At 46.2% G+C, this 17,421-nt stretch overlaps 1 protein-coding gene across 2 annotated transcripts in view; it reads left to right on the top strand.

Annotated features, from left to right (window-relative positions):
* Positions 1–17,421, top strand: part of si:dkey-100n23.5 (cyclic AMP receptor 4) — a 66,242-nt gene that overhangs the window by 25,533 nt on the left and 23,288 nt on the right. For both annotated transcript variants that reach the window (XM_055014951.1, XM_055014952.1), the window contains 2 exons: positions 4,148–4,195; positions 9,687–9,769. In XM_055014951.1, the coding sequence (XP_054870926.1) occupies positions 4,148–4,195; positions 9,687–9,769 (131 nt within the window). The remainder of the gene's footprint in view (positions 1–4,147; positions 4,196–9,686; positions 9,770–17,421) is intronic.

The raw sequence follows: 17,421 nt of genomic DNA, 5'->3' as shown, positions 1-17,421 counted from the left end.
CCCGCCAGAGGGTCCAATCTGGCCCGTGGGATGACTTTTTAAAGTGTAAAAATTACAGAGAAGAGGTTAACTGCAAATTGTAAATTTGTAAAACTGTAAATTTAAAATAATTTCTAGACTTTGTCAAGCTGTTTTGATCATAAAGTAAAATACGATATTGCTCATTGTTCTTTTGTGCCTCGTTTTTGTAATATTTTGTATTGTTTTTGTTGGTTTTTTTTTGTCTGACTTTTGTCATTTGTCTCATGTTTTTGTCATTTTGGTTCTCATTTTTGTTTTGTTTCCTTTTTGTCTCGCTTGTGTTTTTTGTCTTATTTTTGTCATTTTGCGTTTCGCTTTATTTGTTGTTTTTTTTGTTGTTTTGTGTCATTTTTGTCTCGCTTGTTTCGTTTGTCCATTTTTTGGTCACTTTGTCTCGTTTTTGTAATATTTGGTCTTGTTTTTGTTGCTTTTTGACCCTTTTTTTGTCTGACTTTAATCATTTTTTTAAAATCATGAAGTAAAATACTGTATTGTTCAGTTCCAGATACCTGAGACTGTTTTGTGTCTTTGTAGACACTCTGTGATCTGGAAGTTGTAATGCACAAATGATAAACTGAGGCATAATGTTTTTGAAATTGAACTTATTTTTCTTTACTCTTTACTTTTTTGCACTAAAACAACATAAACATTTGGAGTTGTGGTTATTTATAGGTTATTATGCTGTGATTTTACTTGTTCAGCCCACTTGAGATCAAACTGAGCTGACTGTGGAACCTGAACTGAAATGAGTTTGACACCCCTGATTAAAAGGATAAAGTTGGTTCATTTGGTGTCATTTTCATAGGTTTTGCCATTATTTCTATCAAGAATTGAAATCTTCTACTGGTCCTAGTGGTGAGAAAACGGTGACATCTCTTCAGCTGCCTTTGATGGCATCAAAAACACAATAGTCTGGTCTTCTAAACAGACTGTAAACGAGCCAACACTTTACCGTGTTTGTCAGAGCTACTTAATCCGGAGGTAAAACTGAACGTCCACAACTAGGAATTCAGACTCCAATACTTGCTTACAGCAGGTTTGGGGTGATTATTTTGTGTTTTGTCTTTGTTATCTGTTCAGATATTTGTAGGCAGGCTGCGGGTTTGCTCTATATATTGAAATTACTGCAGCTAGACGTAGATTTACTTGGTGAGCGCCATACGATGGTTTTATTGCCAGCAGGAAAGGAGGTCAAAACTATTCAACTAAAACACAGGTTGCAGTAAACCTGAATCATTCTTTAAAGCTGCTAATTATTCACCTCCCTCACCGAGCTTTTTCCACTGCAGACACGTGTTTCGATGGTCTTTTTTTTAATATCGCTATGAATCTCCAATGTCAGAATCCGTGGTTCTAGCTCTGTACACAGTGATGTTAATCCTTTTCAGGTCTGATTTCTGTGTGGAATGCCTTGAGAAGACGTATGTTGTAAATTGGCGCTATAGAAATAAAATTGAATTGGATTGAATTTATCAAGCAAGAATGTCCACTATTCACATGGCGCAGAAACTATTTTTTTCTGCTCTGTATAGACATTGAATAACGTGCGTCACATTTTTTGAACCGTTGAGCCCTTCAACACAAATAGTCACCATGGCCTCTCACTGCAGTGATATATTTTTAAATAATTATTATTCAAATCCAAAAACCTTTTGTGTGTAGACAGTGCACAGTGTATGTGTGTGTGTTTTGGAGATATTTTCTCCTACTGAGACTCCCAAATCAAAAACTAATTATGACTCTGTATATAATAGCTATAATTTATTAATCAAGCAAACTATTCACTCGGACTAGCTACTGAAATATGTGGATTTCTGGTTTCTCTCCTTTTTTTTCTTTTTTTGATTGTTTTGTGATTGTAAATTGACTTTCTTGTGTTTTTTGGACTGTCAGCAGTGTGGGCTCTCTTTATGTCATTTCTTAATTTTTTTATATTTTATTCTTCAACTTGTGTAGGCAAATAGTTGATTAACTGATTTGTGTTCCCCGTGCTGGCTTGCAGTTATGTGCAGCCTTTCATTGTGAGCTGGTGGGAGTCCAGAGGCAGCATTCCACAAAGTTCACATAGCTGCCATTCCCCTGATCTGACGACACCACACACTGCAGCTTGAATGGCGCCGGTAGGCTTGCGTCGCTGCGATATGTGTGTGGGTTTTTGATGTGATTCATCAAATACAGAACGAGCGTAAGGGAGAATCAGGCCAAAGCCTCATCAGACTCACAATGAGGTGTCATCACCAACGTTGGCATTCTTTGTTTGGGCGGCGGAGTGAATGATGGAGGCAGAAAGATTTCGCAGATAGCCGGGCTGCAGAGAGACGACAACAGAGACAGACGGCAGGTAGCCGAGGGCCGGGGGAAGGAAAGAGACGACACAGCTCTTTGCCACGACTGTGATAAAGAGAATGAATGAACGTAGCTCGTTTTCACCCCGCAACTCATAACTCATTCAGCTCACAGCATTCAGCTATCTCTCCCTCTTCCTCCCGTCTCTGTATCTCTGTTTTCCACCTTTGTTATTTTCAATCTCCTCCTCTTTGGCGTTTTGCATTCATCTGTCTGTCTCTCTGTATCTGTTCCCACACATTTTCTCTTTCCCCCTCTTTTGCTTTCTCCCTCCGTGTCTCTTTCTCCCCCTTCACTCTGCCGTTTTGCTTTCTCTATCATATTTATGAAGAACTCAAGCCTTATCTCTTTTCAGCTGCAGGCTGTCTCACTTGAAAGAATTTCAAAAGCTTTGAAAGCAGGGTAGGTGGCGACGCAACGGAGAGAGGGATAAAGAAGAGGAGGCTGAGCGAGGAGAAGTGGGATGTTGGCTGGACGGAGAAGTTTTTCCACTTTCCAGAGACAGACAGGGAAGAGCAGGGTAGAAATGATTCTGCAGATCGTGGCTATGCTAAGTCCAAGTCATTTACACCCGGATTATTTAGAGAAATGTCCTGAGTGACTGTGTGAGCTCATACTAACGAGGGATTTGAAAGCTAATGAGTCATTTCAGGCCACACAGAGAGGTCTGGGAGTGCTGTGGTGTGTTTGTTTTACGGATGTGCTTCGTACATGCCCACTCTTTTCCCTTCCAAGCCTGACGCCTCAACACTTAACTAGCAGAACTGCTCGCCTTTCAGTGGCGAGAGAACGCAACAAAAGCCGGGTGCACACACTGGAGACCTGGCCGAAACCTAATAATATTGCCACTTATTATCAGCGCTTGTTGATTTTGATGGATGGTGGCGCTCAGCTGGACTGCAGAGGGCTGCTGTGGAACAAGTTCAGTCTAATGACCAAATGGGCGTCTCTTTTTGTGTTTTTTTTTTCCCTTTGCTGCACAAACACGCCACGGTCACACATAGATTTACAGTGACAATCGCGTCAGCGCAGAGAAACCATGGCAACATTGAGTTAATAAATAGCAGAACAGAGGAGCTGTTAGTGCATATTGTTCATGCTGCCTTTTTGTGCGTGCATACGAAGCTCCCACAGGGCCTCCAGAGATGTGCCTCTGATGTCCTGGGTTACATAAACCTTCTGGCTTCGTGTGGCCCCCCTACCCTTATCCCGCTATCACAAATCCTCGTCGTGTGCATGGATGTGTGTGTGTGTGTGAGCTTGTGTGTTTCTGTGCATGTCTGTTGACATTTTCCCTGCATTCCCCCGAGAGAGGACGCAGAGGAAGAGCGAGAAGTATTCCCACGTTCTTTCCGGAGATCTCAGATCTGCCAAGTTTGCTCCGTTTTTTTTTTTTCTTCTTTTTTCTATAACTCTTTAAAGAAGAATTTTCTCCCCGCTCTCTACGCCTTGTTTTCTTCTTCCTCTGTCATATTGTGTGCACTGGAGCTGATCAGTTTGTGTGAGATGCTGGGAGCCGTTTAAGTGCTCCCCTCTGCCTCCAAGCTCTGCACTCTGATGTGAATTAGGCAGTTTTGCAGGGCTGTGTGAGAAGGTGGAGGGGTTTTGCATTGGAGTGATTGCCAATGTGATATTTGTTCCGTCTTGTCACCGCAGGTGCTGACCTCCTCACACTCCTCTGTAGGGTTTAAACCGCCTGACTGAAAAAATGAAATCACTTCAATTTTCCCAAAGTAATCGCCCTGACCCTTTCTTTCCATTTTGTGTCTTTTCTGCACAGATGCAGTCTTGGTTGGGAACCTTCAACCCAGAGAGGGAAAGACGTAAGGTAATAGTCTGACCGTCACATTTCTTAACACACACATATACACGCACACACTCGGAGCGTGAGGATTAGAGTGTCTGCAGGATTAGCGCTTGCCGTCATGCTGGGTAGGTGTCACACACAGCAGGGAGCAATTTGACCTCTTGACTCTGCTGCTGTGTGCGCCTGTGCACGTAAATATACCTTAATGAATTAGCGTGGAGAAGCGGAGCAAGAAGGAAGTAAATTCTATTTATGCCAAGAGAAGTCACATTGATAAACAGACTGTAGGGGAATGCAGATGCATGGAGAGAGTTAGCCTAGCCTAGCCAAGCCTAAAGGGGCACTCCACTGATTTTAACCATGAAGGAGGGTTATGCTGGAACAGAATTGCTTGGTAAGGCTCTTTTTGTGACCACAGTGAGAATCAGAAGTGCTGCTCACAATAGAAGGAGGCTTTAAAAGCATCACAGGCATCACAGAGCGACAGGAGACACATTATTAAAATGTAGTGATCGTCTCAAACATGTGCAGACAGTCTGTTCTGAAAGGCTCATATAGTTTTGCACTCGCAAGGAAGGGTTTAACTCAAAAGCCACAACTGGCTGCATTATGAAAAATGTAGGATGTAGAGTGTTTGAAGCCTGATCCACACGAGTCTGGATATCTCCGTCTCTGTTGCCTATGATTCTTTATTTTGCTGCTTTTGTGAGACTCAAACTTTAAGAAAGCGTATAATTGGTGGAGTAACACTTGACGCTACACAATGGAGCAAGAAAATGCGTGTTAGCACCGTTCTTGCTTTGCCCTTTTACTGGCTACAGGTGCTGCATCTGCAAAGTGTTCTCCAGCCAGATAGTAAAACTTCACCTCCCTGTGCATTCAAATGACAAATCATTCAAACGTATAGTCTTGAAATCCGCTTAAAGCAAAGCCAAAGGTGGTCAGCGGAGCAGTGTCTAATGTAAAGTTGAAATCCTAATAGCAGCAATAAGTCAGTGTCCTCCACACCTCCTCCTCCCCCTCCTGCCTCCACCCAGCGGAGTGAGGTGTGGAGGGCAGGTTAGGGTTAAGGTTATGTAGATGCTGCCCCTAAGTGGCAGACATAATTACTGCACACTGAACTGACGTAACCTTCACCCAGTGTCACCGTGTGAGCTCGAATGTGTTAGCAACATGCACACACACACACACACACACTGACACACACACACACACTTCGTGGGCTAATTGCTGTGTGTAGCACGCAGTGTAAATAAGTCAGCAGTGGTTTTTATCACACTCTCTTTCCTCGTATTTCTCCTTCCCAGTCCTCATTTTCATCAGTTTTTCTCTCTGCCTCTCACTTTGCGCTCTCTCTCTCTCTTTTTTCCCCTGTCTTTCTCTAACTCACTCTTTCTCACCCCCCTCTCCACCCTCCATCTCTCTCTCACTCTTGTACTCATACCCAGCATGAATAAAGCAGCAAGCCAGGTTCATGGACATGAATATTTATGAGAGTTTACGCACGCGCTGCGATGCTTTAAAACAACAACAACAGCTTCCCAGATTGCACTTGCCAAGCCACTGAGCTCTGGTCCGTGTGTGTGTCTGTGTGTGTCTGTGTGTGTGTGTGTGTGTGTGTGTGTGTGTGTGTGTGTGTGTGTGTGTGTGTGTGTGTGTGTGTGTGTGTGTGTGTGTGTGTGTGTGTCTGTGTGTGTGTGTGTGTGTGTGTGTGTGTGTGTGTGTGTGTGTGTGTGTGTGTGTGTGTGTGCAAGCGAGCATGTAGCAGCAGGTGTAAACTAGAGAAAGCGATCCCTGCTGGGTGTCTGGGTGGCTCTGGTGATTTCCATTCACTTCGCCACATCTCCCTCCGTCTGCGCCTCGCGTTGCTCTTCGTTACTGTAGTCCACGTGCACGCTCCTCATGTTTTCTGCTCACACACGTAGTTTCCAGAGTTTGCCATTCTTGATCTGTTTTATTTTTTCCCCTCTCTCTCTCTCTGACTCAGCCTGGCGTCATCTCACTCCCTCTGTGTGCGTGTGCTTGTGTGTGCGTGTGCTTGTGTGTGTGTGTGTGTGTGTGTGTGTGTGTGTGTGTGTGTGTGTGTGTGTGTGTGTGTGTGCGTGTGCGTGCATCTGGCTGGAGTGATGACGTGAATAACTAGCGTTGGCAGTTATCAGGGTTGTGACCCATCTGTGTGCGTCTTGAGCGGTTTGTTTGTGGCCGTGCATGGGCACACATGCACACATCTCTGCAGCGACACAGGTCAACGAGAGGATATTTGGAAGAGGTTTTTTTTTTTTTAAACAGTCATCCTTCACGCACACACGGCTTTCAGCACATTTGCACACACAGCAGCTCAGTCCCGTCGGGTAGCAACAAAACTGGCTGAGCAAACAGCCAGCCGCTTGTTCGTTATCTTCTCGGGGTGTTTGTTTACCGATCCACATGAGCTTCGCCTTGAGTAACAATGCCATGTGCGCGCCTGTGTGCATGTGTGTGCGCAACCTTGTATCCCGCTGAGGGTTTCCGCTGAACTCCTCATTTAACCTCCAAATTTTTTATTTTATAAGTCGCCGACGGGAAAACTTAGTGAGTTGCAAGGACAGTTTGTCTCTCGAGAGCTCTTAAGAAGGACTTGTGGCTTTGATGAACCACATATACCTTCTTTTCTGGGGATCAACAATGAGCAAAACTACTCAACAGCACTTCTGATTTCTTACAGGGATGCTTTTGGACTTCATTTGTCCCTGAAACCGTTAGTTGTGGAATTTAAACAAACAAATCAGGCAGTTAAAGTATGTGGAAATATTTGATTATGAAAAATGTAGCCTTTGAGTTGCTCATCAGAAGGTCCAATTGTAGCTGTTATTATAGTTTAGTTAGTTGTCATGGAGGTACAGATGTTTGATTTTTTTGTGGAGCAGTTTAAGGAGTTTTTGTAAAAATTGAGATTGAAAGTTGGAAAGAAAAATTGTTAATATGGTAATCGATGGCATCTTTGAAAGCATCAACACCCTGTGAGCTGCTTAATTTGAAGGTAAATCTGAACGCACACAGCTAAATGGTGAACTGTAATACTAGCAGCAGGATTTGGCTGATTATTTTGTAGTTTGTCTGTCTTTTCTGCTTAGATACATGCAGACAAATTGTGTTTTTTCCCCTCTATTTCTTGAAATTACTACAGCTGTACTTAGATTTACTTGGTGAGCGCCATAGAATGGTGATATTGGGAGCAGGAAAGGAGGTCGAAACAATCACACTAAGACACAGTTTGCAGTAAAACCTGAATCATTCTACTGTGAATATATCTGTAAGAAATATTGGTGTTTCTCAGAGCTTAATTTGAGGTAAATCTGAACGCACACAACTAGGAAGTCAGTTTAGCAGATTTTTTCTAGATTGTCCTTCTTTTCTGTCAAACTTTTTTTCCCCCCTATATTTATTAAAATGACTACAGCTGGACGTAGATTTATTAGATGAGTGCAATACAATGGTGGTATTGGGAGCAGGAAAGGAGGTCAAAACTATCAAACTAAGATGTGGTTTGCAGAAAAACCTGAATCATTCTTTAACCATTTGATACGCAGTGTGGGTCAGGAGATACCCATTTTCCATTGGATTTGGGTCACTTTTGACCCATGTTGCACATCAAAGGGTTAAGAATATATCTGTGAAGGATATTGGTGTTTGTCAGAGCTACTTAATTTAGAGGGAAATCTGAATGCACACAGCTAGGAATTCAGATTTAGCTGATTATTTTGCAATTTGTCTTTCTTTTCTGTTTAGATACATGTGGACAAACTGTTTTTCCTCTCCATTTATTGAAATTACTACAGCTGGACGTAGATTTACTTGGTGAGCGCCATACGATGGTGTTTTTGCGAGCAGAAAGGAGGTCAAAGCTGTTAAACTAACCTGTATCGTTCTGTGAGGCTACTATGAATATATCTGTGTTAATATTGCAGCAGATGTAGATGAAGGTGAACAAATATCCAGTGCAGCTTCTCATAGAAAAACACTTCTTTCTACAACGTTATGGCATTTTTGATCATTTTTAGTCCCCCCCCCCAAAAAAAACCTTGAAAAGTCCTTGAATGTGATGTTGAAGTGCCTTTAGTGAATCCGATGCTTGTTATTTTTAGAGTAAGCTTTCTCCTAGACGAGCGGCGGTGAGGGTGAGTGCTGTGGGTGGTGGAGGGGACGGGTTGCTCCCGATAACTGTCTGTAATCTAGCGTGTGTCATTAACATCGGGACCGCTGCGCCCGCTCCACATAATTACGGTTTCATTCCCCTCTGCTTCCCAAGCAGCGTAGGGGCCTCTGACACTGGAGGACTGTGATTAAAAACACGAGGCACTTTACCCACGCTCTTCCTCCTCCTCTTCCTCCTCCTCCATTCTACATCCTGTCTTTTTTTTGCGCTCTGAAATTTCTCAAATGCCTGCCTCGACACCTCAACGAAATTTCAGATTAGTTTGTTTTGCCGCCACATTTTCCACGTCCTTTATCCTGCAGGCTTTGCCCCTTTTTCCTCCCACACAGTCACACACACACACACACACACACACACACACACACACACACACACACACACACACACACACACACACACACACACACACACACACACACTTTGGATGACAATAGGCAGATCTTGACATGGTCAGTGATGTCATAGCTTCCCGTAATAACGGACACCAACAGGGCCAGGCTTGATGTTCTGCCTCTGGGTTCTGCTGTGGAAACACGGCCGGTCTCTGCGCTCAGTTGATCACATACAGCCAAGCGTTCCGTTTGGTTCTTGTGTTCAATCCCCCCCTTCCACCTCACAAGATAAAATACCACCAGATTTTCATTTGAATTGTTTAAAATGCCTGCGTTAGAGCTCGCACGCCTCGGGGTCTTTCTGGTGAGTAATTAATTTCTAGCATGTGGGGGTAAGAGACCAGAGCTCGTGGGCTTGCCTCCTGGTTTTGTGTGTGTGTGTGAGAAGAAAAAAAACAGAAAGAAAAGAAAAGAAAGGAAGGGAGAGGGAGGCTTTGCGCTGGCTCGGCTACTGCATCCTAGCCTGGAGGAGGAAGAGGAGGAGGAGGAGGAGGAGGAGGGGGAAAAACAGCAAGCGCAGAAAATCGATCCAGGGGCCGCGCTTCTCAGCCTCTTCCGGACGCAAGAGTCCTCCTCTCCCGGGAATTAGATAACGGCTTGTAAAAGCTCTCCACCACCAGGCTCTCCCCCTCCTCGACTTTTAGCTGCTGCTGCTGCATCTCTCCGTCTGCCTGTCCACCACATATTCAATCCTTCCCCTTCACATTACTGCAAAGCTTCCCGTTTAATTGGAATCCCCATTTCTCCTCATAACTGTGTGGATATTGCATATTATCAGCAGGTTAATATTTTATTAGGTTTTAATTGGCCCTTGTTGTTTGCCTGGGTGCTCTGATCCTCTGGTTAAGACACCGACTCTGTGTGTTTTAGATTTTAAAGAAAAGACGAGAATGTTGATGTTCAGTTTTGTTTCTCTCTCCTGCAGGTTTCCTTGGCGGAGGAGATCAAGCCGTTGAAGTGGTATCCCTCTGTTTACCTGCTGGTGTCCATCTTCCCCCTCATCAACAGGTAATACACACACACACACACACACACATACACACACACACACACACACACACACACACACACACACACAGCTGCTACACCTGAGCGCCGCGTAAACTTTGCGCTCAGGTTGTTTTATTTGCATCTCGGCTTCGCTCCGCTATCTTATCTCCCCTCAACTTCCCTCGCCGCCCTGCTCTGCCTCACCCGTCCTCCTCTCTCTTATCTCGGAAAGCTGCGCTCTCCCACTAACGCAGGCTGTGTGTGTGTGTGTGTGTGTGTGTGTGTGTGTGTGTGTGTGTGTGTGTGTGTGTGTGTGTGATGGAGGTATAGAGCGTTTTATTGGCTTTTATAAAACCAGGGCTTCATCGGCTGAGGGTTGGTGGGAGGAGCCGTGTGGTCCAGTAAATGATAACCCCGGCGCTGTTATTACTCCTTCGCTGCCTCCCTTCTTTCATTTGCTACTCCCCCCCTCCTCTTCCTCCTCCTCCCCCCTCTCCCTCACCCCCTTCTCCCCTCCTCCACGCAGAACCGGTGTGATTGACAGGTCAGGGTTACTAAGTGATTAGCTGCAGCAGCTCTGCTTGTCGCCACGGCGATGTAGGCGGAGACACAGGTCAATTACAGGGTCAACGTCTTTCAGAGGCTCAAACACTCGCCCATCCTCTCTCCCTCCCCCACCTCCTCACCCTTCTCTTCTCCCCATTCACCTCTCCATCCTCCCACTCCCCTCCTTCCTTGCCTCCTCTTCCTCCCTCCTTCTGCTGTCAGCTGATGAAGATGACAAACTACAACCCCCCTCCTCCTCCTCCCCCTTCCTTTCCTCCCCCCTTTATTTCCTTCCCATCCCTCCCTTTAATGTCACTTTTGCTTCCTCTCTCCCATCTTTTACAAAGTCTTTGTTATTGGCCCTCCTTATTTTCACTCTTCCTCGCCCGGGCTCTCCATCTTTCTGCTTCTGTGTTTTTATGTCCTCCCCCCTTCCCTTCCTCCCTTCCTCCCTTCCACTTTTCTTCTCCTCAGCCACAAAAAGCCCTCTCTCTCTTGAGCAAATACGCTCTCGCTCAGCTCCGCTCTGCCTTCCTCCAGAGAGCGAACGAGGAGAAAACTGGAATGAATTGCTCTCTCGTCGTCGTCCTCCACCTCCCTCCCTCGTCCTCCCCTTCCTCCTCCCCCCATTCGGCAGCGCTGGCTGTATATATCTCCGGCTCCTATTAATTTGTTAGCCTCCCCTTCCCTCCACCTTCTCCCGACTCGCTCGCCTCCCCTCCTCCTGGCTCATATCCTCCTCCTCCTCCCCCCTCTTCCTCCATCTCTCCCTCCTTTCCTTTCCCTCCCCTCCGCTGAGTGCTGGAGTGTGTAAAGTGTTTGTCACGGTGCCGTGCCGATGTCGCTGTGCGCTGCTTCCACACGGCAGACAGCCTTAGTGTGTGTGTTTTTTCCTTTTTTTTGTGTGTTGTTTGTGTGTGCGTGTGTGTGTGTGGGTGGTTGGTTTTCGTGTCAAGGCGAATGTGCTGCTGCTGCTGCTGCTCCTCCATGTGTGTGTGTGTGTGTGTGTGCTTCCTCATGGTTTGTGTGTTATTATTATTTTGTGTGTGCATGCCTAGCGTGTGTGCGTGTGTGTGTGTGTGTGTGTGTGTGTGTGTGTGTGTGTCTGAGTGGGGGATTATTTCTATCTGAGCTCCAAAGCCTCCTAAACAGGGCTTAGAGAGACGGCCCAGGGCAGCAGCTAAAGCCGTCGGGTAGAGCTCTCTCTTTCTCCCCTCTCCACCTCCCCTCTCTCCCCCCTTCTCTCCCTCTCTGTGCCATTTCTCCCTGCCCTGATCCATTGCGTTAATACACAGACACTCCCACACACAAACACACACTCTTGTTTTGGCCCTCATCTGCTGCCACACACACACACACACACACAATCACGCACACAGTCACACGCCACACGCAATTTTAATCTGTTCCAAATGCACACTGGTAAATGTGTTAATTCGACACCAGCTGTTGCGAATTGAAATGGGAAAGCGCTCCTACTTTTCCTCGCCCGCGCTCGCACACACACATGGACGAGTCATTATACATCATTTTCCTGTACACTCTCCCTCTCGCACTCACTCATTCACTTGCCCTCATTTGGCAACACAAAAGTAGCACCAGACACTCACACCTTCGCACTTATCCCTCCTCCTCTCCTCCCCCCTTTCTCCTTCCCCTTCCCTCTCCCACTTCAGTCCCTCTCAGCTCTTTGTGTGTGTGTGTGTGTGTGTGTGTGTGTGTGTGTGTGTGTGTGTGTGTGTGTGTGTGTGTGTGTGTGTGTGTGTGTGTGTGTGAGCACTGCCCGGGCACGACTAGAGTTTTCACAGTCTGCTTCTCACTTCGCCTCCCCTGTGTGCTTTATGGTGTGGGTGTGTGTTTGTTTACAAGGCTTGTCTAGATTCCTACTGTGCGCGCTTGTACGCTTGTTTGCATAAATAAGCCCTCTCTTCGGAACCTAGCTGCCGATTTCTGTGGCGCGCCGCGGCTCCGTGTGCAAATGCTCCTCCTGGACAGCCTGTTATATGGTGACTTTTTTTTTTTGGCATTTTTTTTTGCTTTTTCCTCAAACACACCCCTTGTTCCCCCTTTTGACATCGAGAGGGCAAAAACCGGCCTTCCCATTGAATCCCTTGTTTTCTCCAAGGCTTTGTCTAGAAGCTCTAACTCCCGTTTTCAGAGCCAGTTGCCTTTGAGCAATCAGGGTTAGGTGCCTGGAGGAGGGGGGCTTCAGCGGGGATAGATTGGCCCTGGCTGCAGGGCTTGAACTGGTGATGTGTCTGTAACCTTGACTTCACCCTGCCGCTCCAGGAGGCAGCTCGCATCCTCCTAGTTATTCTTGGTTTCCCCTCAATGCTGCATGTGGGTTTCGCGGTGTGTTTAGGCCTATGTGTGCTTGCAGGGGATTTTTTTTGTATGGGCTCCCTACAGCATCTAAACCCCCCTCCCCATCCTCCTACCTCTGCCTTTCTCTGGAGGAGATCTGATTTCCCTGCTCCAGGCGAGCGGCAAGAACAAGACAGTGTGTGCACGCATCTGTGTGTGTGTGTGTGTGTGTGTGTGTGTGTGTGTGTGTGTGTGTGTGTGTGTGTGTGTGTGTGTGTGTGTGTGTGTGTGTGTGTGTGTGTGTGTGTGTGTGTGTGTGTGTGTGTGCGCGCGTGTGCGCGCGCGCGCTTCAGTGCATGTCTGTACTTTTTGCGTGCACGCGCAACCCGGGCCAGGCAGACCTTCCCCATCTCCGCTCTGCGCTTTGAAAAACGAGGGAGGAAATCTCAGAGCAGCAGTTATTATTCATCCCTCAAAGAGAACGGGGAGGAGGCGGAGGAGGAGGAGGGAGGGATGGATGGAGGGAGGAAGAAAGAGAGAGCCAAACGGGAGGGATGAAGGAGGAGTGGGGGATACATTAACTCTTATCTCACTGTATTCGGCATTCTGCATCCCGAGATGCGCTCTTTCTCTCCCTCTCTCTTTCTCACTCCTGCTTTCTCTTTCCTTTCTGCACTCCCTTCCTTCCGTTCTTTGCCTCTACGCCTCTCGGAATATCTCACATTCAGCGCACATGAACGTGTGTGTTTGCGCCTCCGTGTGTGTGTAGGCTGCTGTGTGGTTTGCACTGTATACCCTACTATCTTTTGTGGTGTATTTTGTTTACTTGAACAAGTGAGCTGATGCTAAAAGGCAGCATGCAAGGTTCCAACTCTCATCTTTATTTGTTTGCAAGCCTCCTTTATTTATCTATCTCTTCACGTTCAAATTTACCGTACAAGTGGCAGCATTGGCCTGTTTGCTAAAATAAGTTTTGAACTTGATGTAGCTTGCAGATATGTGGTGTTTTTTCCAGATTTTGAGGCAAAAAAAATCGACCATTTTCTCCTTTTTGTGTCACTTTGATGTGGAGTTTCTGCGGGAGTGACGTGACAGGCTCCAGGGGGGTTTCTACCCAAGTCAGGATTAGATGTGTTTGAATGGAATTGTATACACTAGGAGGTAGCGCATCAAGAAAGCACATAGACAGACTACTCTGATCATTAGATTTGATGTTCCTATTATTTCGCCTTATTTACACACGGATAACATAAATCCTTCCAAATCTGAGAGAGGTCTGGTGTCAGATGTCATGCTCTTTGAAAGCCCTGACCGCTTGTGTGATAGCAAAGCCACATGTGGCTGTGTGGCCCAGATAATATTTGATGGAAATGTGAGCATGACTGCTGTGTCTCTGTGTGTGTGTGTGTGTGTCTCTGTGTGTGTGTGTGTGTGTGTGTGTGTGTGTGTGTGTGTGTGTGTGTGTGTGTGTGTGTGTGTGTGTGTGTGTGTGTGTGTGTGTGTGTGTGTTTGTGTGTGTGTGTGTGTTTGCACGCGCACCTGTGTTTTGCATCTCAGCCAGTGATCGGTGTGTAACTGGGGGCGGAGAGCCACGTAGCCATTCGTCTCCCATTGAGCAGCGGTGACGCTCCGCTATTCATCCCCATTTAGTGAGACAGAGAGCTGGCCTACAGGGCTGTGTGTGAAGCACACACACACACACACACACACACACACACACACATTGGGCAGACACCAGCACCACGGCTGGACACACACACGTTGGGTCTCTAGATTCTGTATCGTAGTCGACACAATAACGTACGTATTTGCGTGCATGCAAAGGACTCGTGTATATATACTCACACACAGAATACAGGTGTGTGAACATCCCCATTTAGTAATTAAACTAAATACTGACTTATAACTCCCTATATAAATATATATAGGTCGAAACAACAGGCAACATACATCCTTATAGGCAGACCAACTACATGCAGATATATAGGCGTATACATACATCAGTGTACGTGCATATGGTGTGCATGCGCAAATGCTAAAGGAGATACTAGATAACCTCCCTCACATGCACACATTCAGTGGCGCATGCAAACACAAACACACACACTCGCACGCACCCACACACACCCGTTCCCCCTCCCTCTGCTCTTTCAGGCACGTCTTTAAATATTCATCACTCTGGCTGCTCTGAGAGTGCCGTAAACGCTGCCTCACACTCCAGGGAATCGCTAAAGCCTACTCTATCATCTGCTCTCCCTCCCTCCTCTCTCTCTCTCTCTCACACACACATATATAGACGAACGCATTCACGCACACACTTCGAACCACAGCCACTCACAAGGATAAACTCACGTGCACAAACACTCGAAGGCACAGCCAGTGGCATCACTGGACACACAGACGCATGCAGGTACATGAATCAGGCACTGGGAAACACACTGATTTTGTGTGTGTGCGTTGTGTGTGTCTGTGGGTGTGTGTTTGTGTCTTTACTGGCTCCCAGCACAGAGGGTTGAGCGGTGTTGTGTTCCAGGAAACAGGATGTGTCTTTGTTTGGGTTTTATTCTGTTGGTGAACGTTAGCCGCTTTAGTCCCTTGGGTCTGTGTGCACCTCTTTGTCTGTTACTGTGTGTGTGTGTGTGTGTGTGTGTGTGTGTGTGTGTGTGTGTGTGTGTGTGTGTGTGTGTGTGTGTCGTGCAGGTGTGCGTGCGTCCGTCTTTGTGTTGCAGCCTGATTCCAGACACATTCAGTGAAATTTTCACACAAGAGACTGACAAGAAGTGCGTGCGCCAGCTATGCACATGTGGGTGTGCGTATAATGGGAGTCATACCCGTAGCAGTTATCCCCATGTTGACCTCATGATCAAAGTGGATTATGTTCTGGGTTTCACTTGTCATGCACATGCACGCAGACACCCTCACCAGTGTCATTACTCTCAGTGGAAAGAAGATTCACATGCCCATATTCCATATTCCTGCAGATAGTCACCACCATTATTGCTTTATGCACATCGGAGTGGCTGATCACATGTCGCCACTGAACAATGAGTCGCCTGTTCTGGGTTTTTGCTGCCCTAAAGGCCACCACACGTGTAGCAGACAAGTGGACAACAGATAAGCTCGAGTCAGCATTTCCACAGATCAGATTTTATTTGAAGCGAGTGTTGATCACTGAGTTGCGGAGCTCTTAAAAACTCGGCGATGGCTGAACAGTACTTAAAAATGATCCTAATTATTTCTAACTTTGTTGTTTCAAATTGCTGAGAGTTAAAACCACAGAGATCTGATTGTGTATGAAAGATTTGGATTCAGTAAGTTGATAATGCTTCACTCAAATTTAATAAAAGGCTATCATGCCCCAAAGGACCATGAAGTATAATTAGACTTAAACTGTGGCAAGTTCTTGTTAATTTTTTCACTTTTCTTGTTTATCTTTTGTTATTTCTGCTTCTCTAATTTGACCTGAAATAATTTTTTTTGAAATAATCCTAATAAATCTTTCTGAAGGCTGCAGATACGCTGTGTAATGAGCATCACCAGAGCTGTTCCTTCTGTTTGTTGTGTATATATATATATATATATATATATATATATATATATATATATATATATATATATATATATATATATATATATATATACGTGTTTACAGCTCCTCCTATAGTGCACCATAATTGCAGCGATTTTGTCCCACCTATAATTTATTCTTTGTAAACAAGGTCAATGCTGGCAGTTATCCCCTTTAGTCAGTGAAAAGTTCAGATTTGCTGTCAGCAGAAACTCCACGGGCAGCATGAGGGCCTTGTTTGGGCACTGTGAAGCATGTGATTTGTCTGGAGGAAGGAAAAAAAGAAGAAGTAAGGCAGTCAGTCATAGAGGGGAGGAAGTGCAGTCGGGTTCAGGATGACTTCTCCGTCTAGCCGCCCTCCACTCCTGGGAAGGAGTTCTCATCCGAGCTGTTAAAGTGCGTTTCACCCACAGCACCGAGGATGTTCAGCACAACAATTAGAGGCAGACAAAAAGGTGAACTCTCACAGAGGGAGGGGAGAAACTGATGGCTGGAAAGCGCTGTAGACTGGCAGGGTGGGATATTGGAAGAGCTAGGGAGAGGCAGCAAATGAGGGATTTTGCGCCGAATCCGGAGTGTGAGGGAAGAGAGGGGTTCAAAGAGTGACTGATAGCATGATAGATGGAAGGTCTGAATAAGTGAGCGAGGCTCGGAGATGCTGCGCGAGTGCTAATGATTGACTGCATGCTTACAGGTGGTGGCAGACTGAGACTTAAAGCTGCATACGTGTACGTGCATGTGCGTGTCTGTGTGTTTATTGTTGTTGACCATTTGCTCCTGATATTGTATACACAACATTATCCCTGTTGTGAGACTCGCTCGACTACGCCGTGCACACAGAATCCCCGATGAACGCACACACACACACACACACACACACACACACACACACACACACACACACACACATACACACACACACACACACACACAGCAGCAGCAGCTCAGCCAGGCATCGCCCGCAGCCACACTCTCCTTCCCACCACTGCCTCCCTCATTCATCTTTCATTAGCCCGGCTCACACAGGAGAAACAGCCTCCCACCCCCCATCTCCGCTCGCCTCCACCCGTCTCTCCATCTCTCCCTTCTCTCTATCTAACCTCCTCGCCTTTTTTGCCTTTCTCCCTCCCCTCCTCTGTCTTATCGCGGTTCCTCTCGCACGTAATCTCTTTTGTTTGTCTCACTCATGTCTTGCAATCTGTCTTTTTGGATATCTCTCCTCCTCCTCCTCCGTCTCTTCCTTCGCTCTCTG

This window comes from Amphiprion ocellaris, chromosome 11, assembly GCF_022539595.1.
Source record: "Amphiprion ocellaris isolate individual 3 ecotype Okinawa chromosome 11, ASM2253959v1, whole genome shotgun sequence".
NCBI classification, from domain to species: Eukaryota; Metazoa; Chordata; class Actinopteri; family Pomacentridae; genus Amphiprion; species Amphiprion ocellaris.
The sequence above is the reverse complement of the archived record's forward strand: the minus strand, read 5'-3'. Positions and strand labels throughout refer to the sequence as shown.